Here is a 24,938-nt window from a genome sequence, read left to right on the forward strand (position 1 = left end):
CAGAAAGACTATAAAACAACGAGAACAATTTACTATAGCAATTACATTTGACATAGATATCAATCTAATCATGAGGAATAGGGCTAATGGGCAAATAAAATTTTTCAAGTCACATCAATCTTGGGACTTATGGCAACTAATAACCCTGTACATTGCCTGCTTTTTGAATTGTCTGTAAAAGCGTTCCTAATGTTGATATTATACTTTGTAATGAAGTCCATTTGCTCCAACATTATTGAGAACAGTGAGGATTCTACTTTTGCCTTATGCCAATATCTAACTTCCATTTCACCTGAGAATTAATAAGTTGAGTAAGCTCTTGTTGGAATGACCATGGATCTTTTACTTCATGTCCATATGCTCATCTTTACACCAACCTTCCCTCTGAGCTCAGCTTTCAGAAAGCCAAGAACGACTTTCTGCTCAGCCACACTTGCTCTGACATAAATAGCCACTTGCTCAGAAAGGCAATTCAGAATAATATCTTAACCCCTAAAAGACTACTACACACAATAAATACAAATGGCATAGGGGTTAGGATATTAACATGGGTAAAAGATTTGTTAGTTAAGTTATGTTGTAACTTGTAGTGGGCATAGTGCAGGAGCCTCAAATACTTACTCTTAACATCAACAGTTTGAATGAAGGGACTGAAAGTATGGTGGCTAAATATACTGGTGACAGCAAGGGTAATTAAGTTGTCAAGAGGAGGCAATAAGTCTGCAAAGGGATATGTTTAGGAAAAGCAAGTAGGCAAAAAATTTGGCTGATGGAGTATCATGTGAAAAAATGTGAAAATAGAAAATTTATAGAAAATCTAAATAGAAAGAAGGCTGAAATTGATGGTTCAGAGTGATCTGGGTGTCCTGTTATATGAAACACAGCTTTATACTTTGAGACCATAATATGTTGGCCATGATCTTATCAATTCATGCAGCAGGTTCAAAGTACAGAAGGCCTATTCCTAACTTCAATGCTTCTAGAACTTAAACTTTGACATGGTGCCATACATGAGATCTGGGAGCAGCAATTGGCCCACTAAGGAGCTTTCTTCCAATAAATAAGATTAGACTGCCATAACTGGTCTGATGATGTGCCAGGGCTGTACGATGTAGGGATATTCTTTGTAGTTTAGAGGGCTCTTGTGGCACAGTGATAGTATCTCTACCTCTGAGCCCAGAAGCTTGGGGATCAAGTCCCACCTACTCCAGAGATGTATAATGACATCTCTGAACAGGTTGGTCAGAAAATATCTCACTGCAATTAAAAAGGGAGCGAGATTAGAGATGTTCTCCTGGAAGCATGCAATGTTCTCAAGGAACTTGATTAGTAGACATTGAGAGATTATTTTAGCCATTCAGGGAATCTAAACACGTAGACAGAGTCTCAAGATAAGCAATCCAATCATTTTGGACAGAGATGAGGTTAAATGACTTCTCTCAAAGATCGTGAAGCTTTGTAATTCCGAATCTGGATAGATTCTAAACCCCCCACCACTGGATACATTTAAGGCTGCAATAGACAGGTTTTGACTCTGTGAAGAAATGAAGGAATATGAGGAATGGCTCGAAAAGTGGCGTTGAATCGCAAGATCAGTATTAACTGTATTGATTGGTGAAATAGGTTTAATGGTCTACTCCTGCTGCCAGTTTTAGTTTCCATCTACTGTTACTGTCAGAAAACATGAAAGCATCTTTTTGCAAAATGGCCAACTGCAGTGTGCAAAATTTTTCTTCTCCATTCCATCTGCTGCATTGCACTATCATACTACTGACTAAGATGTTCTGTCACTACAACTCTCACACCCATTCCAGCCTTTAGATGGAATGGTTACCTCCTATGCAAATAGTGTGAGGATACAAACAACACTGTTTGCTAAGTCCATGTATGTACAACAGTTTCAGAATCACTCCACGGGCACTTGCTGCCACTTAAGCAACAGAACTTCTTCAAATTCAACTTGCTCACAAGTTAGTGGCATAATATAATGTTGGTGCAGGATCAATGTTGTAGTCTATTTTTTTGTCTTCAAAAGAGATATAAATTCATTACCTGTGCCAGTGAGGATCCAGGATCCTGATGCCACAGAAACCAAAGTAACCAGCAAAATGACAAGGTGCTTGAAATAGTATTATGGATATGTTGCTCCCCCTTCAGCCTCCTCTGACATAATTTCAACCATCTTCTCCCTATCAAACTGATGAACAGGAGCCCTGCAGAATAAGTCACTGTAACTGTTCCTGCACACATTTCAGTTCATTGTGTGGGAGAAGTTATGCCTCTTTTATTGACTTCCAGACACAGATCAGCTGGTGAAATTGAAACGATGTCTGAGAGTTAAAATATGTTGGGCCTTGAAATTTCAGCAGCATGTAAATTTTAAATTGATATCAAACCAAAATCACCCAGTTAAATTGGGGCCAGAGTTTTGAATCAAAGAAACAAAGAAACCTACAGCACAGGAACAGGCCCTTCGGCCCTCCAAGCCTGCGCCGATCAAGATCCACTGTCTAACCTGTCATCTGTTTTCTAACGGTCTGTGTCCATTTGCTCCCTGCCCATCCATGTACCTGTCCAAATATATCTTAAAAGATGCTAACCTTCCATAAATTTGCATAAATTAGTTGTCTTAATTAAAGCACCTACCCAATGCCTCGACATCCTTCAGTGGATCAACTCCTGGTGAGAGAATGAAGAATACTGGAATGGAAGGACTGCTTTCTTCATATGATTTTGCAAATTCCATACTACGACCCTCCACATATTTAGCTCCAAGCTTCTCCTCCACAAAGCCACTGTAAAATTCCAAATAATATTGTACGACATGTTAAACTTTTGAAATTGAAATCCAAGCATCCATTCTCACTATTAAAGGTTTCTGCTATCAATTGCTGCGATGAGGACTTCCTTATTTGGTTCCCCTTTTCAAATCCCTCACCGTCAGTTTTGAAGCACCCTTCCTCTTCTGTTGCTGCCCTCTGTTCTTGCCTGTGTATTTTTGTCACCACAGGGAATGTTTTGAGATGGCTATGATGTGGAGGTGCCGATGTTGGACTGGGGTGGACAAAGTCAGAAATCACACGACAACAGGTTATAGTCTGACAGGTTTATTTGAAAACACAAGCTTCAGAGCCTGAGTCTTTCTTCAGGTATGAATGAGAGGGGTAGTATCAGACATAGAATTTATAAATAAAAGATCAAAGGCTCATAGCATTGATGAGGGTGTACTAAACAAACCCTAAAATGCTGTTAAATCTTTAATCAGTTAGAGGGTTTTATTTGATTAATATGTAAATGTAAATCCCTGAATTCCTTTCAAGCCATGGTCCTTAGAGAACTAAAGGTTTTATCAGTGTAAAGAGGAGGTGATATTTTAGGCCAGATAATGCATGTTCGGTGTGAGGCCTTGTTTAGAAGCTGTTTCAGTTCAGAGTCAGAGTGGTTTTATTTCAGAGGTAGGGACTTATAAAATACTATATTGACTGACTGTCTATAAATTGTGTGCTTTTTGAACAAAATAAAATGCATCTGCAAATATAAATTCACCCCGTAGATTCATGTGTGTGTGTGTGTGTGTGTGTGTGCACGCGTGTGTGTGTGTGTGAGAGAGTGCGAGAGAGAGAGACAGAGAGACAGAGTGAGTGTGGGTTGGGGCGTGGTGGGAAGGAAAAGAATTTGGCTATCAGCCTCTGCTTGGTGACTCTGCATTGTTGTCTATCCCAAAGTCTGCCTTGGAGAATGTTTACCCGAAGCCAAACATCCTTGACCACTGGTTTCCCCCGCTGGGAGGTGACATTCCTGTTTGGCAATTAGTGCATGGTGTCCATTCATTTATTGTTGTAGCATCTGCATGGTTTTACCGATATACCATGCCCAAGCATCCTTTGTATGAAACAGACAACATTGGCAGAGTCACATGAACATCTGTCAAGTACTTTTCAGATAGTTCCTCATTGCTGCTGTTTTCGCACTTGGCTTGCAATTAAGTGCTGGAACTTCTTCACCAGCTGCTTGTATTGATTAATTGCTGCCACTAGATGGAGTAAGGTCAATTTAAATTCCAGGCAGCTGGTTGGTATTATTATTGTTTGTTCTATTCTATATTTGTTTATGTAAGCATAAGGCCATTGAATGGTATTGGGAGAAGGTTAGAATTTCTTATTTTGAAGATGATTGTGGTCTAGCACTAAGTTGAGTGAATGTTATTTGCTTATTCTCAGCCTGAGCCTGAATACCATTAGTCTTGCTGCAATTGGACACCATTGCTTCACTACATGAGGAATTGTGAATAGTAATATATGTTATGGAATTAAAACCGAACATGTTGACTTCTTACCTGTATTGCTTGGAGAATAAACATTTTCCAAAGTTACCCACTGGCATCCTCCACTAACATCAATACTTATTTCCAAATTAATGTATATTTTACAATGATACACCATCAGACTATGATACAGCACCTAACAGCATATGTCATTCTGTCCGGTCTCATACATCGCATCATGCAGAGTTTCTCCATTGGCCCTTTATTTTTCCATTCCTGTGGCAATTTCTCCTTCTCTGGAGCTTCTGACTCCACAATTTTTTTCCAACGATTGGCTGAACCTTCTATGTCACTGTCAAGATTCTTAAACTGTTCCATTTCTGCCAAGACCTTTCAAGTAAATTTCATATGATGAGATTTACAACAAATACATTTTAAGTGATGAATATGATCTAAAGTTTTATTTTGGAAACTGTGTATTAAACTGAGCGATTAATGGTTTGCTTTGCCTTCTTGTGTTTGTATTTCAGAGAAAAGTAGTCCAGATAATCTTTCATTTACCTGCTCCATACTTTCAGGAACAAGGGGACTTTAAAGCGAGGCTTGCCACCATCTCAGTTCCCCAATTGTGATTTTACTCCCCATTAGAACTGCCAAGGCCTTTCCCCTCTCTTTTCACCACATGCAAATGCTATCATGGAGGCTACCAGTTAGGTTTTCTTCCCATCTGTACCACTTACTAAAACTCTTTACGTGGAATCTTATTGAGGCACAGGGGATCTCAGCAGCAGACTCAGAATCTTACAAGAGATCTGCATTGCCTTTTCCCACTTAAACATGCATCAAATCAGACAATAGAGAGACACCAGCAGTCTTCACCTGAAACCAAGATACCAGACACCTGAAGATACCAGAAGTCCACCCAAGTGAGAAATGTTGGCCAAATATATGTTGCTTGCCACTGATCAGCCAAATCTCGAAATGTTGTCCAGGTGCGGTTGCATATGAACACAGTGTCCCTCAAATTCTAACACTGAGAAATTGTGAATGAAAAGTGAGCATTGTGCAATCATCAGCTTCTGACTGGCCAGCAGCTTTTGCACCATGAAGGAGGATTCGGTTACCTCCAGAAGAGTACTTTTGGTACGTCATAGAGTCACACAGCGTGGAAACAGGCCAACTAGTCCACGCGGACCATGTTCCCAAACTAAACTGGCCCCGCCTGCCTGTGCTTGGCCCATATCCCTCCAAGCCTTTCCTATTCATGAACTTATCTGAATGTTTTTTAAACATTGTAACTATACCTGCATCCACCACTTTCTCTGGCAATTCTCCACACCCGAACTTTATTCGGTGTAAAAAAAGTTGCCCCCTGTCTTTTTAAATCTTTCTGCTCTAACCTTAAAACTATCCCTCCTATTTTTGCATTGGTATGTGGAGGAGAGAGGGGAGGGGTATGGGTTTGGGGTCACAGGAGGAGTGGGAACAGAGGAAGTAAAAACAGGGGGTGGCTCCCAGTAGCCCTGTCATTGCCCGCACTGAGTGGCTTTGATCAAGGGCCTTGTACAGTTCCCCACCTCTGCCACTTGACAGGCTATTGGTATAGATTGATCTGTAGAGCAGAGAACATGGATGAAGGGCTGCTCTCAGTTGGGATAATCCCAACACTTTGTAAGGGCTCCAACTGTTTGTGTGGCAAGAAGACCCTAATAGTATAAAAACAAAAAGAACTGCGGATGCTGTAAATCAGGAACAAAAACAAAGTTGCTGGAAATGCTCAGCAGGTCTGGAAGCATCTGTGAAGGAAAAGAATTCAGTTAACGTTTCGGGTCCTGTGAGGAAGGGTCATCAGATCTGAAACATTAACTTTTTTTTCTTCACGGAGGCAGCCTGCCCTGCGGGGTGGTGGGTGGGGCAGGCACAGTGTGAGGGGAGTGGGGGAATCAGTGTGTGGGTTTAGATTAGATTAGATTCCCTACAGTGTGGAAACAGGCCAGTTGACCAACAAGCCCACACCGCCCCTTGAAGCATCCCACCCAGACCCATTCATTTACAATCCACACACACCTGAACGCTATGGGCAATTTAGCATTGCCAATCCACCTGGCCTGCACATCTTTGGACTGTGGGAGGAAACTGGAGCACCCGGAGGAAACCCACGCAGACACGGGGAGAATTTGCATACTCCACATGGACAATCGCCCTAGGCTGGGATCGAACCTGGGTCCCCGGCGCTGTGAAGCTGCAGTGCTAAACACTGAGCCATCGTGCGGTGCTATCAATGGGAGCAATGGTCTCAGTGAGTTTGCAATAGGGTAGGATGGGAAAGAGACAGCAAGGGATCAATGCTAGCCAGACAAGTACAGCAAAGACAAACTGAGGTGGAACAGTCTCTCATCCTAACTCATGTAGCCTAGAAGAAATTGTCAGGAATTGTGGAGTAAGGTGCTTGGGATAGGCGACCATGGGTAAGCATGTACCAGAGGTAATGTGTGTCAGCAGGAAAAGAAAATGGATAGTAGGGAGAGTGGTTTGAGAGAGAGTCTGAAGGATGGAGCGAGGGAGGGTTTTAATGGTGTTAAGGGAGTATGAGGCTGGGACAGAAGGAAATGGTGGGAGGGGAAATGTATGAGAGAGGACAGTAGAAGGTGAAAGGGAGGGAGAGGAAAAAACATGTATGAGTGAGGGAGAAAGTATGTGAGCACATGGAAGATGGAGAGAGCGTGTGAAACCAGAGACAGAGTGAACTCACATACCCATCATTCTTCCTCAACCAAATATCCACAAGCTGGCTGGAAGAGGAGGAAAACCCACACTGAAAGACAGTCCATTTCAAATTCACATGAATTCTACCAAGGCCAAATCACAGTGCTTCCCAACACAGGTGAATGCAAGTTTGGTGTTGGTGAAATCTAACTCCTTAGCTGGGTGCTGGTCCCCTCCCTCACCACTGGGGACCAGGACTGAGTTTCTATTCTGTTTTATCCTAGATGGGCTTCTTGACTGGAAAGGCAAAACAAATTTTTATTATAAGATAACAAAGTGTGGAGCTGGATGAACACAGCAGGCCAAGCAGCATCTCAGGAGCACAAAAGCTGACGTTTCGGGCCTAGACCCTTCATCAGAGAGCTTGGCCTGCTGTGTTCATCCAGCTCCACACTTTGTTATCTTGGATTCTCCAGCATCTGCAGTTCCCATTATCACTGATACAAATTTTTATTAGTTGGCTGTGTTGCTTGGAATGTTTCATTGACTATTTATATTATTTATTCATGTAAATTATTGATTAATTGCAATGGATAATTTTTCTTTGAAATTCATGTTTACTGCTGTGCTAAAACTTCTCTTTCTGAAATTTGCTCATAACTCCAAGTGAGAAAAACATTTAAATGTAGACCCCCATGTGGAAAGGTTGGATAATCCTGGGCAGATGCAAGGAGCATGTATATCCTAGCTGGAGAATCATGAACTAGGGATCACTGTCTCAGAAATAAAAGGTTGGACCAAGATGTGGAGACATTTTTGTTAACAAGGTTATGGACATATTGAATTCTTTACCTAGAATGTTATACATAATCAATCATTGAGTATTTTCAAGACAGCAATTGCTGGATTCTCAGATTCTAAACAAAACATGGCATATAAGGATATTGCGAAAAGTGGACAGAAATGAAGATAAAAGTGGAAGTGAAGTAAGAAGATCTTAATGAATGGCAGAACAGGATCAAATGGCTGAATGGCTACTGCTCCTATTTTCTAAGACAGCACGGATATTTGGAACCAAGAATGGTTAATTACTCAAGAGTTGGTTTTATCAAAATCAAGATCTGACAGCGTAAATTAACAGGACACTCCTGGTTGCAATACCAGGAAAAAACATCACATGCAGCAGCAAATTGCCAAAGGGAAAGTGACACGTCTGGTTTTGAGTCATGATTCCATAAACCCAAGGAGATCCACAGTGGCAGATGAAGTTTAATTGATTCACTGGAAGAACAATTGTATTTCTAGATGAATAATTTAAGAGGTAATTGAATTACACAGAAATGTGCACTCTTGCATGGAACAATAGATTTGTGCTTCAAGGAAATCATGGTATGATGTTCCTGAAGCAAAATTATTAGGCAGTACTCTTTCAGTATATTGTAGTGCATGCTAAGTACTCATAATTCTTCAGAGAATGCTCAGACTATTTTGATTGCCCCAAAATTGAACCCCATCTCCTGCGTACATTTCAACTCCATTGCTACCTTTTGGATTTAAATAGAAGTTGCAACATATTTTTATCCCATCAACTGCGCTTTCCTGTTTGATTTTTCTAAGCTCAGGGGGATCAAATCATATTTTCTTATACAATTGTAATCCAGATTAATCTTTGTGATGCAGCCAACTTCCTTTAAAATATTTTCAAGACACCATCTTAGTTAATTCTATGGTTTTGTTTTCTTATTACTGCTTTGCCTCAATATACAAAACAGCATATTTACTCTATGCTTCTAAAAGCCTTTCAATTTGCACAGATAAACTATTACATTCATCATCTTGCTCACAAATATCAGAAAACAATGTCACTTTGTATATAATCACATACCAAGATTCCGCCCCATCCTTGGTGTGAAAGAAAGTCAACAGGGCTTGTAACACCAGCTTTAAATGGGAATCGCAGCAAGAAGTCAAGATGATTTGGATTTATTTCTTTTTTCATTAAAAATACCTATGAGGCAGAATATTAGTAATGATAATTTTTGAATGGCAAAGATATGCTTCCATTTATTGAACAGTATTAAATTTATCTTTAAGCTATATGGCAATAACTTAAAAGTACCAATTCTATAAAGGATTTTGAAACTCAAAGCTTACCATGTCATTTTAGATGTTACAATTACTGATGTTTTTTGCTTTGATTTCTTTGATAGTCCCATGTTCATTATTCAATTGAGTTGGCAACATGAGTGATAAAAAGTGTTCACTATCCTAGATGGATGCCTAAGGCCTAGAAAGCATTCCATGTGTATAGTTGACCCTACCTGGCTCTTACAACAGAATTAGAAGTTAGATGACTACAACGAGCCAGCCAGTACACCAAGTACGAATGTGCCAAATTCCTTTGAGTCTCTGACCTTTCATTAAATTCAGCAAACATTTCATATTTCTGGTACAATACATTCACAGTTCTTCAATTGTGCAGTACCCATTCTCTAAGTCCTGTGCTTCACAGCATCTTTGGGTCTCAGGTTGAAAACTCTGTACTCCATCTGCTGTTATCTACTCAATGGTTTCTTGTGCCTAGAAATCCAGTTCAGCTGTTTCATGAACAATGCACCAAAATTAGCAGCCTAATGTGTAAGATACTCAATATGTTCAGATTATTTGAGCTTAGGTAAGGAGATGGTGACATTCTGTGTCATATTATCTGCAGACACAACACAATGTGGAGCTGGAGGAACATAGCAGGCCAGGCAGCATCAGAAGCACAAGAAAGTTGATGTTTCGGGTCAGGACCCTTCTTCAGAAATGGGGAGGGGGAAGGGAGCTCAGAAATAAATAGAAAGAGGAGTGGAGTAGGGGAAGATAGGTGGGATGGTGGTAGGTGAGTGCAGGTAGGGAGTGATGGGGATTGGTCAGTGGGATGGCTGGGTCCGATAGGTGGGAGAGAAGATGGACAGGTTGTTCAGGTCAAGGAGGCAGGGTTGAGAGGGATGATTGGTTGGACATGAAATGAAGCCGGGTGTGGGCTGATTTTAAAACTGGTGAATTCCACGTTTAGGCCATTGGGCTATAGGCTGCTGAGGCGGAATATGAGGTGTAGGTCCTCCAGATTGTGGGTGGTGTCATTGTGACACTGGAGGAGGTCCAGGATGGACATGTCACCCAGGGAGTGGGAGGGAGAGTTAAAATGGTTGGCAACCAGAGCTCAGATGCTCTACGAAATGGTCTCCATGTCTACATTTGGTTTCACCAATATAGAGGAGGCCACATCGGGAGCAACAGATACAGTAGATGGATGTGCAGGTAAACCCCTCTCTAATACAGGTGGTTCGTTTTGGACCTTGAATGGAAGTGAGGCAGAGAAGTGGGGTCGGATTGTAGGTGGTGGAAGTGGCGGTGAACGACACACTGAATGTGGAGGTTGGTAGGGCAATATGTGAGGACAAAGAGAATTCTACCTTTATTTTTGTTGAGGGGAGGTGGTGTGAGGGTTGAAGTGTGGGAAATGCAAGAGTTGCAATTGAGAGCATATTTGATCACCGGAGCGTGGATGTTACGGTCCTTTAAGTAGGAGGGCATCTGGGATGTGAGAGAGTGGAACACTCCATCTTGGGAGCAGACATGGCAGAGGCAGAAGAATTGGGAGTCTGGGATCACATTCTTGCAGGAGGATGGGTAAGAGGAGGTATAGTCCAGCTAGCTGTAGGAGATGGAGCTTGAAATAAATCGTTATCCAATCCCGCACCGCTCATTTCTATCTCCTTCACAAAATCCACAAATCTGACTGCCCCAGCTGATCCAGTGTCTCCAACTCCAATCTAACCCCACAATCAAAGACACATTTCCTTCCACACCGCTACCTGCCTTTTGTAGGGACTGCTATCTCCATGAATCTCTCGTCCACTCCACATTTCCATTAACCTCAACACAGCCGGCACCTTTCCCTGCAACTGCAGGAAGTGCTACACCTCCCAGAATTCAATAATTTTAGGGCCTAAACTCTCCCATGTTCTAGCCTCCTATCTCACACACCAGGCCTTGTTATCATATAGCCTGCCATTACACACTACCTATTGACAATCACTAACAGTCCTCATTAACAGCTATTCAGCCTCCTAGCCAGATCGTTATCAACTCCTTTGTCTATCCAACTGCTCTTCTCTCTCTTAAGGCTCTATCCTTTATCCTATCGTTTACTCACTACCCCATCCCCCTTCCTATTTTCTGCATATAAACTGACAATTTCCCAGCTACCATCAGTTCTGATGAAGGGTCACCGGACCCGAAACACCACTTCTGACCTTTTTATCCTCACAGATGCTGGAGTGGCACAGTGGCTGAGTGGCTAGCACTGCTACCTCACTTCATTAGGGTTCAATTCCACCCTCAGGCGTCTGTCTGTGTGTAGTTTGCACATTCTCTGCATGGGTTGCCTCCAGGAGCTCCAGTTTCCTCCCACAACCCAAAAATGTGCAGGTTAGGTAGATTGGCCATGTTAAATTGCCCATGGCTTTCAGGAATGTGAGATTAGGGGGATGGGTCTGGGTGGGATGCTCTGCATATCAGTGTGGACTTTTTCGGCCAAAGCGACTGTTTCCACACTGTAGGGATTCTACAAAATTCTATTCTATGCTGCCAGACCTGATGAGGTTTTCTAGCAACTTCTGCTTTTGAATCCTGCTTGACTTAACTTCTGTATGCAAAATATTTGACAAAACTGCACATTTCTCCTGAGAAGGATATGCAAGATGACTTTGGCAAAATATGCAAAGGTATGAACATGCTAATTGCTTTCCTCAATAGAACATAGAACATAGAACAACACAGCGCAGAACAGGCCCTTCGGCCCTCGATGTTGTGCTGACCTGTGAACTAATCTAAGCCCATTCTCACTATCCACCCTATCTAATCCTCTGATCATCTTATATGCCTCTATTAAATCCCCCCTTAACCGCCTTCTCTCCAGTGAGAACAGACCCAAGTCCCTCATTCTTTCCTCATAAGACCTTCGCTCCAGACCAGGCAACATCCTGGTAAATCTCCTCTGCACCTTTTCCAATGCTTCCACATCCTTCCTGTAATGGGGCGACCAGAACTGTATGTAATATTCCAAGTGAGGCCATGCTAACTGCAGCATGACATCACGGCTCCAGAAATCAATCCCTCTTCCAAAAATCCTAACACACCATACGCCTTCTTAACAGCACTATCAACCTGGGTGGCAACTTTCAGGGATCTACATACATAGAACATAGAACAGTACAGCACAGAACAGGCCCTTCAGCCCACAATGTTGTGCCGACAAATGAACACCAAGATCCCCCTGCACATCCACACTACCAAGAATCTTTCCATTGACCCAGTATTCTGCCTCCCTATTATTCTTCCCAAAGTGAATCACCTCACATTTATCTGCATTGAACTCCATTTGCCACCTTTTAGCCCAATTCTGCAGTTTATCCAAGTCTCCATGCAACCTGCAACATTCTTCAACACTGTCCACCACTCCACCGACTTTAGTGTCATCGCAAACTTACTAACCCATCCACCTATGCCTGCATCCAAGTCATTTATAAAAATGACAAACAGCAGTGGTCCCAAAACAGATCCTTGAGGCACACCACTAGTAACCGGACTCCAGGCTGAATATTTTCCTTCAAAACCACTTGTTGTCTTCTTACAGAAAGCCAGTTTCTAATCCAAACTGCTAAATCTCCCTCAATCCCATGCCTCCATATTTTTTCCAATAGCCTACCATGTGGAACCTTATCAAAGGCTTTACTGAAGTCCATGTACACCACGTCAACTGCCCTAAACTCATCCACACGCTTGGTCACCTTCTCAAAAAACTCAATGAGGTTTGTGAGACACGACCTGCCCTTGATGAATCCATGTTGACCATCTCCAATCAAATTGTTGCTTGCTAGATGATTATAAATTTCTATCTCTCATAATTCTTTCCAAAACTTTTCCTACAACAGACGTAATTGATTTGTGCTTTTGATTACTTCGCACTATAATTTTATTACATTGTTGTGTAGTTGTTTTCTTCATGCTTTATTTATTAACACTACAGAGGAGTCTATTGCAACCTTGAAATCCATGAATATCTTAAAAAACATTTGAGGTGCAAAGCTGAAAAATGATAAAGAAGATCAACAAAGCAATAATATTTAGTGACTAAAAGATCCTCATCATATCTCCAGACAATAAAAATGTTAACAATAAAACAAATGAAAGTTCAAGTTGCAATGAGTATTACATGCTCATATTACATAAACTCTAAAACAGAAATAATTTTCTGTGCTTTGTGGATACAGACACATGGTCATTATTGTCATTTTAGTGAGGTGATGTGGCCTCCTGCCTCATGTTTTGTTAATTTATGCTCTTGGGTGCCTAACTTCAGGAGCAGTTTGAAAGTCCCAGTCGTGAAAGCTGAAAGCACAATTTCAGGCCTAAAACTTCAGATTTGCTTATTTTTGAGATACAGATCTCAACCAGAGGCAGGACATTTGGAGTTATCCAAAGCAAAACCATTGACCTGGGGCAGAGAAATGAGTCACTACCCATTCATAGGTATGCTGAAAGGGAACCTACCATACTTTTATCTTTGGATTCAGTGCATTGAGGTTCTGAAATAATATTATGCTCTGCAGATGATAACAAATAAGGATGAAAAAGCAAATTCTTGGCACAATACGAGAAGTACACACATTTTTTAAGGGTATGCATGATATGTGCTAGCTTCCCTAACTGAAATCAAGCACTGATATACCTGAAAAGCAACTTGAGCTGTGAAGATTAGTTTATCTCTTTCAAATAGACCTCTGGTTATATACACAAAAACAGAATAGGTGATTTCATCAGTGAGATTGAGGACACGCTCCTTGACATCATCTGCTGGTACTGAGCGTTGAATAGCTTTCTCAAACGTAACATGAAAAGCCTAGATAATAAAACAAACAATTATATAGGTTTTCATATAAAAATTCACATATTAATTATGAGCTACTTCAGCATAACAGTTCTAAAAATCGCATTAAATTGCATGTTGTCTGTAAATAAACACAAGGTTCAGAACATACAATCAACCTGCAGATTAGCCAAAGGATAATGGAAGGGTTCTCATGAAATTATAACTTGAGGAATTAGCTGGAACACTGTGGAGAAATCAAAAGTGAACTGTGGAGGACTGTGGCATACCTTTGTTTTGGTATCAGAATGACAAGAAATGAATGAAAATTCAATTTTCTTACGTAGTATAAGTAAACACTGGTCCAGAAGGTGTGTGGAAGTTAAAATGTAGAACTGTGTTATATCACAAACAGGAAGTATTGGAGAAACTCAGCAAATATGTCACCATCTGTAAAGAGAGAAGTAGAGTTAAAGTGTTGAGTCCAATGACCCTATGTTAAACTGTCAGAACAGTTGATAATTTGACCATTTTTCCTCTGGTCATTTTCCCATTCTGCCACTTTTTCTGTGATTTAGATTGAGCTATGCACTTGATTTTCTTTCTGGAAGACATCATGATAGATCATGTTGTCCATGTTAGTCCTACGTGTCCATTTATTTAATAAACAAAACTAATTATTAGTTAATTAAAAATAACACTACAAAAGATAACTGAATTTTACTCACGATTGAGTTTTACATGAGAAAATAGATTCTGACAAACAATCAATGGACTCAAAACATTAACTTTGTTTCTCCCATTGCAGATGCTGCTAGAAGCTTTTGAACTTATTTCTTCCCTGTGACCTGCCCTGGATATAATGCCTTTTGTTTTGACCAGTTTTTATCACCTATCTACTGATGAAATAAAGTTTGCCAGGAAACTCTTTTGATACCGACAGTAAAGAGGACAGCATTTCCTTGGTTGACTTCCTCCACCAATAGTTCTAAAGCAGAGCTGGAAAATTGTGAAGGTGTGCTGATTATTTTAGCCTATCATTTTGCTTATTCCGTTGAGTGCGCTCAAAGTTGCACTTCACTGCGAGAGGTGTAAACTATCTTTAAATGGGAGCAATGATTTCTCATCTACTGATTACCCTCAATGAACTTGTCAACTACAAGTATAGGTAATGTTGTGAGCTTGTCAACTTTATGTTTAAATATGGCTCATGCCTCTAACAAATATGATTGGGCACAACAGTCATTTACCTTGAGAGAGAACTGGTAAATAGGATTGATCTTATTCAGGTCATCAATAACAAAGTAGAGTAAGGATGCTCTCTGGGCAGCAGTTCTGTAGTTTTCTCTTGCCTCATTTATTTTAACCTCTGTTACCTTTGCTTCAGCGACCTGTATAAAAACCAAAAATTTACACATCAACTGATTCATTTACACTAAATAATGGTTACCTACGGGAGACATATGGAACTTAAATTTAAAGCACAATTATATTGTACAGAAATAATAAAAATATTTGGTTATTTAGTGAAAGCATGTAACATGAGTTTGAAAATGTATTCTATCCTGTTATAGATTAATCTGGCATGAGGACAGGTTAAGAATATGAACAGATAGTGCGAGAGAAATTAACATTAACATACTGAGATTCGTGACTCCTTTTTGGGTTCTAAACCAGAGTCATCGGACTCAAAACATTAAATCCAGTTTCTCTCTCCACTGTTGCTACCACATCCATCCAGCATCTTCTTGTTAGTTCTCCAGCAACTGCAGTGCTTTCGAAGATATATTCAATACAGCTCACTTTTCAACAAATTATAAAATTCCGAAGAAGAGTTATATTGGACTCCAGATGTTAACTTTGCTTCTCTCTCTTCAAATATTGCCAGACCTGCTGAAATTTTCCAGCACTTTTTATTTTACCCCACTGTTCTGAAACTATTCCCTTACTGAAACAGTAGCTATAGAAACACTCTCCTAACAAATGTTATTTGCTATCTCTGACAGAAAAATGCAAGTATATTAAGAATTACTCCAAAGATTTTAGGAACCCTGCCAACTGTGGATCTCATTTCCAAAAGAATGAAAATAATTAATGGACACTAGATCAAATTTAACATTAAGTAGCTGACCTTCTGTTCTATTTCAGTTGCAGTTTGTTTGGTTGTCTCCAAGTTCTCCACCAGAGCTGTATCACCAAGGAAATTTCCAGAAGCTTCTGAGAGTCGAGCTAAAAGAGAGTCTTCTAATTGTTTAAGAACAATCTTGAATTCATTCTGTTGTGTTGTCAGTCTTGCCTAAAGTAATATGAACATTTATTGTGAACAAAACTTTCTGTATGAAACTGATTTTGTAGGTAGGAATCTGATGGCATGATATATTGCAAACTATGAGTGTGGTCTTAAATTTGTCTTTTGTTAAAAGAACACTTGAATTAAATCAAAGAGGGCTAATTTAACAAAATTATTCTCAATTAAAAGATGTAAAATTGCAGGTAGCATGTCTACAATTACCCACAAATAATTTTTTTGATGACAGAACACTTCAACAAAAGGTTGGTCATGCAGGATGTTTTTTCCCTTTTTGAATTAAGGTTATCATTTATAAATTGCTGCAGTAAACCACTAATAGCACCTTTGTTGTGAATAACTGTCAAAGGAAAAGTTCTGTTTAAGATGCTTCTCTGCAGGAACTTAATCTACACCCAGCAGCTTTATAGAATCACAGACTGGTACAGCACAGAAGCAGACCCATCAGTCCAACTTGTCTGCTTCAACTAGACATCCCAATCTGACCTAGCCCCATACCGTGTAAACCCTTCCTATTTATATCCCCATCCAGATGCCTTTTAAACTGGGTGGGACAGTGACTCAGTGGTTAGCACTGCTGCCTCAGTGCCAGGGATCCAGGTTCAACTAAACCCTCAGGTGACTGTCAGTGTGGAGTTTGCACATTCTCCCTGTCTGTGTCGGTTTCCTCCAGGCGCTCCAGTTTCCTCCGACAGTCCAAAGATATGCAGCCTAGGTGGATTGGCCATACTAAATTGCCTGTAGTGTTCAGGGATGTGTAGCTTAGGCGGGTTATAGGGTGATGGGTCTGGGTGGGATGCTGTGCGGGTCAATGTGGTCTTGTTGGGCCAAAGGGCCTGTTTCAACTCTGTAGGGATTCTATGATGAAATGTTGTAATTGTGCTAGCCTCCACTACTTTCTCTGGCAGTTCATTCCATGTATGCACCACCCTCTATGTGAAGAATCCCTCAGGTCCTTTTTAAATCTTTCCCCTTTCACCTTCAACCTAAACCCTCTTGTCAAGTCCACCTTAGGAAAAAGACTTGAATATTCATTATATTCATACACCTCGTGATTGTACAAACCCCTATAAGGTCAGCCCTCAGCCTCCAACACTCCAAAGAAAGCCTATTCACACTCTCCCTGTAACTGAAACCTCCAGTCCCGACAACATCTTTGTAATTCTTTTCTGTACCTTCTCAAGTTTAACAACATTCTTCCAATAGAAGAGTGACTAGAATTGAACACAGTATTCTAAGTGGCCTCACCAATGTCCTGTACAGTCGCAACATGACATCCCAACTCCTATACTTAACAATCTGACCAATGAAAGTAAATGTGCCAAACCAATTCTTCATCACCCTATTTATCTGTGACTCCATTTTCAAGGAACTATACACATGTACCACTAAGTCTCTTTGTTTAGCAAAACACCTCAGGGGCCTATCAATGCATTTCCTGATACCCAATTATTTTGCCAGCCCCATGCCCCAAAGGACCAACATTCACTTTGACCTATCTCTTTAAAGAAGCCCTTCTAACCATTTCAATATTACCTGCAGGTTTACCCTCAAAATTTGTGTTGTTCCTGTTTATTTTTCTTGTTCGGTAATCTTCTATGAGTTTTTAAAACATTTCTAATCCACTGGCTTACTCCTGAAGTTTTTCCACACAATATATTTTTTGCAATTTGATACTATCTTTAACTTCCTTAGTTAACCAAGGTTGGTTTATTCTTTTCCTAGAATTCTTCTTTACTGAGATATATCTTTGTGAGTTATAAACATTTTCCTTAGCTATTGTTAATCAACTGTCTTTTTTGTTAAACTTCTTCCCCAGTCCACTCCTTTCTCACACTGAAAAGGAATGCTAAATTATACCATGTTATGATCACTTTCCCCATGGGATCTTTGACTTTAAGATCATTTATTAAAGTTGCCTCGTTACCAATTACCAGACTCGAAATACGCCAGTTCCAACATATTAGTTTAGGTGAAATACACTGGAGTCCTAAACTAAAGGGCAAAGGTTAAGCTGAGAGGGGAAAGATTTAAAAAGGACCTGAAAGGTAACTTTTTCACACAGGCTGGTGCGTGTATGAAACGAGCTGCCAAATGAAGTGGTGGAGGCGGGTAGAATTACAACATTTAAAAGACATCTGGATGGATATAAGAATATTTAGAGGGCTATTGGCCAAATGCTGCAAATGGAACTAGGTCAGATTGGGATGCTTGGTCAGCATGGATGAGTTGGACTGAAGGGTCTGTTTCCATAATATATGAATCAATGACTCTGTTAATTGCATAATACCTGCGCTGGCTTGCCTTACCAAAATGCAACACATCATATTTATCTAAATTAAACTCCTTCTGCCATTCCTCAGCTCATCAGCCCATCTGATCAATGTCCCAATGTACTCTGAGATAACGTTCTTCACTGTCCACTACACTACCAATTTTGTTGTCATCTGCAAACTTACTCGCCATAACTCCTTTATTCACATCCAAATCATTTGTATAAAATGAAGAAAAGCAGTGGACTGGTCAAAGGCCTCCAGCCTGAAAAGCGATCCTCTACCACACCCCTCTGTCTCCTACCTTTAAGTCAATCTTGAATCCAATTGGTTAGATCCCACTGGATCTGATGTGATCTAACCTGACTAACCAGTCCATTATGCAGAACCTTGTTGAACACTTTGCTGGAATCCATATTACCAATGTTTACCACTCTGCTTCATCAATCTTCAACGTCACCTCTTCTAAAAATTCAACCAAGTTGGTGAGACATGATTTCCCATGCACAAAGTCATGTTGACTATCCCTAATCAGGCCTTGCCTTATTGTAGAACATGGTAATGGGATGTCACTGCTATTACATAAACTTGGTTGAGAGATGAACAAGAATGGCAACTCAGTGTTCCAGGGTTTAGTTGCGAGAGGAAGGATAGAAAAGAAGGCAAGAGATGAGGAGGCATGGCCTTATAAGTAAGGAACACATTACTGCTGTAACTCGGGAAGATATTTCTGAAAAAAAAAGTTGTGAAATGTTGGTAGAAATTACAAATAAGAAAGGGAAGATTCACTTTGATGGCATTGTACTCTCGCTCCCCACCAGTAGTAGGAGGGAAATTCAGAAAAAAATATGTAGGGGGATCTCAGGTATATGTAAGCATAATAAGGTTGTAATAATGGGGGGTTTTAATTTTCCAAACATTGACTGGGACTCACACAGTGTTAAAGATTTGGACAGTGAAGAAATTGTCAAATGTGTTCAAGAAAATCTTCTTTATCAATATGTGGATGTTCCTACTAGACAAAGCTAGACCTTCTTTTGAGCAATAACAGAGGGCAGGTGACTGGAGTGAAAATTGGGGGACACTCTGGGTCTAGGGATCATAATTCTATTAAATTCAAAATGGTAATGGAAAAGGATAAGTCTTAGATAAAAATTAAAGTTTTTAATTGGAGTAAGGCAAATTTTAATGTTATAAGGCAAGAACTTTCAAAAGTTGGTTGGAGTAGACTGTACGCAAGTAAAAGGACATCTGACAAGAAGGAATAATTCAAAATTGTGATGTCAAGAGTTGAGACATTTTGTCCTTGTTAGAGAGCAAGGTAAGGCTGGTAAGATTAAGGAACAATGGATAAATAAAGATATTGAAGTTCTAGTCAAGAATAAAAGATAATCTTATTTTAGATATAGACAACTTGGTTCAATTGAATCTCTTAATCAATATGAAGTGTGTAGGGGCATTCCTAAAGGGAAATCAGGAAGGCATAGAGGGGACATGAGATAGCATTGGCAGATAAGGTTAAGGATAATCCAAAGAGATTCTACAAATATATTAAGAACAAAAGGGTAACTAGAGAGGAGTTAAGGCTTCCTCAAGATCAAGGAAGTTGTCTTTGTGATGAACACCAGGAGATGGGAGAGATACTAAATTAATATTTTGCATCAGTTTTTACTGTGGAGAAAGAAATGGAGTCTAGGGATTGCATGGAAACAAACTTTGAGCCAGACTTTATAAAAGACCTTAAAGGAAGGGAATACTTAGGAGGCAGGGATCATAATATGGTAGAGTTCAGTCTGCAGTTTGAAAGAGACAAGGCAAAATTGGATGTAATGGTGTTACAGTTAAATAAAGGTAATTAGAGGGGCATGAGAGAGGAATTGACGAAAATCGACTGGAAGCAGAGCCTAGCGGGGAAGACAGTAGAGCAACAATGGCAGGAGTTTCTGGGTGTAATTGAGGACACAGTACAGAGGTTCATCCCAAAGAAAAGAAAGATTATCCGGGGTGGGATTAGACAGCCATGGCTGACAAAGGAAGTCAGGAAATATATCAAAGAAAAAGAGACAGCCTCTAAAGTGGCCAAGAGCACTGGGAAATCAGAAGATTGGGAAGGCTACAAAAACAAACAGAGGATAACAAAGAGAGCAATAAGGAAGGAGAAGATCAAATATGAAGGTAGGCTAGCTAGTAATATTAGAAATGATAGTGAAAGCTTCTTTCAATACATAAGAAACAAACGAGAGGCAAAACTAGATATCGAGTCGCTCCAAATTGATGCTGGAAGGCTAGTGATGGGGGATAAGGAAATAGCTGCATCAGTCTTCACAGTGGAAGACATGAGTAGTATGCCAACGATTAGGGAGAGCCAGGGGGCAGAGTTGAGTACGGTAAGCATTACAAAAGAGAAAGTGCTAGAAAAGCTAAAGGGTCTTAAAATTGATAAATCTCCGGGCCCCGATGGGCTACATCCTAGAGTTCTGAGGGAGGTGGTTGAAGAAATAGCGGAGGCTTTGGTCGTGATCTTTCAAAAATCATTGGAGTCAGAGAAAGTCCCAGATGATTAGAAAATTGCTGTTGTCACTCCCTTGTTTAAGAAAGGATCAAGGCAAAAGATGGAAAATTATAGGCCGATTAGCCTAACCTCGATAGTTGGTAAAATTGTAGATTCCATTGTCAAGGATGAGATTTCTAAATTCCTGGAAGTGCAGGGTCAGATTAAAACACGTCAGCATGGTTTCAGTAAGGGGAGTTTGTGCCTGACAAACCTGTTAGAATTCTTTGAAGAGGTAACAAGTATGTTAGACCAGGGAAACCCAGTAGATGTTATCTATCTAGGCTTCCAATAGGCCTTTGATACAGTGCCTCACGGGAGGCTGCTGAGCAAGGTGAGGGCGCATGGTGTTCGAGGTGAGCTCCTGGCTTGGATTGAGGATTGGCTGTCTGACAGAAGGCAGAGAGCTGGGATAAAAGGCTCTTTTTTGGAATGGCAGCCAGTGATGAGTGGTGTCCCGCAGGGTTCAGTGTTGGGGCCACAGCTGTTCACCTTATATATTAATGATCTGGAAGAAGGGACTGGGGGCGTTCTGTGAAGTTTGCTGATGATACGAAGATAGGTGGACAGGCAAGTAGTACTGGGGAGGTGGGGACGCTGCAGAAAGATTTAGACAGTTTAGGAGGGTGGTTCAGGAAATGGCTGATGAAATTCAATGTGAGTAAATGTGAGGTTTTGCACTTTGGAAAAAAGAATACAGGCATGGACTATTTTCTAAACGATGAGAAAATCCGCAAATCAGAAGTGGAAAGGGATCTGGGAGTGTTTGTCCAGGATTCTCTAAAGGTTAACTGGCAGGTAGAGTCCGTAATTAAGAAAGCGAATATAATGTTGTCGTTTATCTCAAGAGGGTTGGAATATAAAAGCAGTGATGTGCTTCTGAGGCTTTATAAGGCTCTAGTTAGGCCCCATTTAGAATACTGTGTCCAATTTTGGGCCCCACACCTCAGGAAGGACATACTAGCCCTGGAGCGTGTCCAGCGGAGATTCACACGGATGATCCCTGGAATGGTAGGCTTAATGTATGATGAACGGCTAAGGATCCTGGGATTGTACTCATTAGAGTTTAGAAGGTTGAGGGGAGATCTAATAGAAACTTACAAGATAATGTATGGTTTAGAAGGGGTGGACACTAGGAAGTTGTTTCCGTTAGGCGGGGAGACTAGGACCCATGGGCACAGCCTTAAAATTAGAGGGGTAAATTTAAAACTGAAATGAGACGACATTTCTTCAGCCAGAGAGTGGTGAACTTGTGGAATTCATTGCCATGGAGTGCAGTGGAGGCCGGGACGTTGGATGCCTTCAAAGCAGAGATCGACAAATTCTTGATCTCAGAAGGAATCAAGGGCTACGGGGAGAGTGCAGGGAAGTGGAGTTGAAATGCCCATCAGCCATGATTTAAATGGCGGAGTGGAATTGATGGGCTGAATGGCCGTACTTCCACTCCTACGTCTTATGGTTTTAAAAACAATTCATGTTACAGAACAGGAAGTTCAGGAAATCTCAGAGAATATAAAGGTGGGTAGATTTCTCTTACTTCCCACAATGTTCTGGGATACATTAGATCAGGTCCCAGAGATCTATCCATCTTTATATTCTCTAAGCAATTTTTTCCCTCTCTAAATGTCCATAAAACCTATCATTTATAATCACCTCCAAAAATTTACCCACAGCCAAAGTCAGACTCATAGGTCGACAGTACCCCGTTTTCTCCTTACAACCTTTCTTAAACAAAGGTACATCAGCTACCCACCTGTCATCAGGCACCTCACTCATAATTATAGATAATGCAAATATTTCTGCAAGGGCCTTTATGGACATGTAGAGATTGATAATGTTAGAGCAGTAGACATTGTTATTTGAATTTTAATAAAGCCTTTGACAAGGTTCCACATGGTAGGCAAATTAATAAAGTTAGATCACATGAGATTCAGGGTGAACTTGCCAACTAGATACACAATTGGCTTAATGGCAGGAGACAGAGAGTAGTGGTGGAGGGTTGCTTTTTGGACTGGAGGGCATTTTATCAAAATTGCAGGTAGCTCAATTTCAGAATACAATGTAAGGACTGATAAGTGATAGTCAACATTGCTTTGTGCATTGAAAATCATGTCTCACAAACCTGATTGAGTTTTTGATGAGGTGACCAAGAGATACACAAAGGCAGTAAACCTTGTATATAGACTTTAGCAAGACCTTTGACAAGGTTCCGCATGGAAGTCTGGTTAAAAAGGTTAGACCACATGGGATCAGGGACTGTTCGGCAAGTGGATACAGCATTGGCTTGAGGGTAGGAGACACAGGGTGGTAGTAAAGGGTTGTAGATGCAAATCAATCACAACTCGGGTTCAAAACCCACCATGGCACATGATGGAAATTGAATTCAATAAAAATCTGGAATTAAGAGTCTAATGATGACCATGAAACCACTGTCTACTGTCAAAAAAAAATCTGGTTCACTGATATGCTTTAGGGAACGATGCTGCCATTCTGAGGGCAGCTGGTGCCTCACAGTACCAGGGACCTGGATTCAAAATTCCATCCTCGGGTGACTATCTGTATGGAGTTCACACATTCTCCATTTGTCTTGCATGAGTTTCTTCCAGGTGCTCTGGTTTCCTTCCACAATCTAGAGATGTGCAGGTTAGGAGATTAGCCACGCTAAATTGCCCATAGTGTTTCGGGATGTGCAGGCTAGGTAGATTAGCCATAGAAAATGCAAGATTATGGGGAAAGTATTGATCTGTATGGACTGCTCTTCAGAGGGTCAGTGAACTCAATGGGCTGAATGACCTTCTGTCAAACTATCGTGATTTTGATTCTATGATCTTTACCTGGTCTAGCCTACATGTGACTGCAGACCCATTGCAATGTGGTTCACTCTTAACTGCCCTCTGGAGCAACTAAGAATGGCAAACAAATGCTGGCGCAATCAGTCTACATCCCATGAATAAAAAACAAACTGTTCTGTTCCTTGATAAAAATTACCAGGTGATTTGAGCACTAACCACCTGTCATTTATACACCTTTAGCTTTTCAACAAAATCTGTACATATTAATCAAATGCATAGAACATAGAACAGTACAGCACAGAACAGGCCCTTCAGCCCACAATGTTGTGCCGACCATTGATCCTCATGTATGCACCCTCAAATTTCTGTGACCATATGCATGTCCAGCAGTCTCTTAAATGACCCCAATGACCTTGCTTCCACAACTGCTGCTGGCAACGCATTCCATGCTCTCTCAACTCTCTGTGTGAAGAACCCGCCTCTGACATCCCCTCTATACTTTCCTTCAACCAGCTTAAAACTATGACCCCTCGCATAGTTTTACAATTTGAGAGAAATAAAAAATAAGTCACATTTGAATGCTGCTAACAGTGTCACAAAGCCTTTAACAACAAAATAACTACTGTTGTGCTACGATAAATAAATTAGTGATATATATTCTACATAAACAGGATAAAATAAAATAGCCTTCAATTAATTGAATAATGTCATTAGAAATACACCATTGTATTGGAAAATACCTATGTTGTGTGTGATTCTTCAAATATGTCTATCTTTTATCTATTAAAATATACCTTCAGCTCTTCTAAATCAGGACGTTCTTTAGCAACCACAGCAGCCAGCAGTTGATCTTCCAGACCATCTCTTGTTACAAGGAAATTAATCAAAGTACATTGGGCTTGCATTTCTGGTTTGAAGTGAGGGTTAAAATACTTGGTCTGAAGTATCATCCTGAAGTTGGGATGATATTCAACTTCTTTATCTCCTATATGGATATACCTAAGTATGCAATAAATATTAATTATTGTATTTTGTAGATCAGAACATTCATTTTCTGAGCTAAATTTACAATGGTTTTGTGGGGTGTAAATATATAGGAAGTCCTATGTTTAACTTTATCCGCTC

At 40.5% G+C, this 24,938-nt stretch overlaps 1 protein-coding gene across 1 annotated transcript in view; it reads right to left on the reverse strand.

The window, feature by feature from the left end:
- The window catches only part of LOC125463872 (dynein axonemal heavy chain 17-like), a 364,283-nt gene that overhangs the window by 43,428 nt on the left and 295,917 nt on the right, over nt 1-24,938 (reverse strand). Inside the window, exons 50-56 of the mRNA XM_059653668.1 lie at nt 24,608-24,812; nt 16,021-16,185; nt 15,140-15,280; nt 13,752-13,922; nt 8,856-8,978; nt 4,461-4,654; nt 2,647-2,795 (exon numbers count right to left, since the gene is read on the reverse strand). Of these exons, the coding sequence (XP_059509651.1) occupies nt 2,647-2,795; nt 4,461-4,654; nt 8,856-8,978; nt 13,752-13,922; nt 15,140-15,280; nt 16,021-16,185; nt 24,608-24,812 (1,148 nt within the window). The remainder of the gene's footprint in view (nt 1-2,646; nt 2,796-4,460; nt 4,655-8,855; nt 8,979-13,751; nt 13,923-15,139; nt 15,281-16,020; nt 16,186-24,607; nt 24,813-24,938) is intronic.

Source organism: Stegostoma tigrinum, chromosome 22 (assembly GCF_030684315.1).
Source record: "Stegostoma tigrinum isolate sSteTig4 chromosome 22, sSteTig4.hap1, whole genome shotgun sequence".
NCBI lineage: Eukaryota > Metazoa > Chordata > Chondrichthyes > Orectolobiformes > Stegostomatidae > Stegostoma > Stegostoma tigrinum.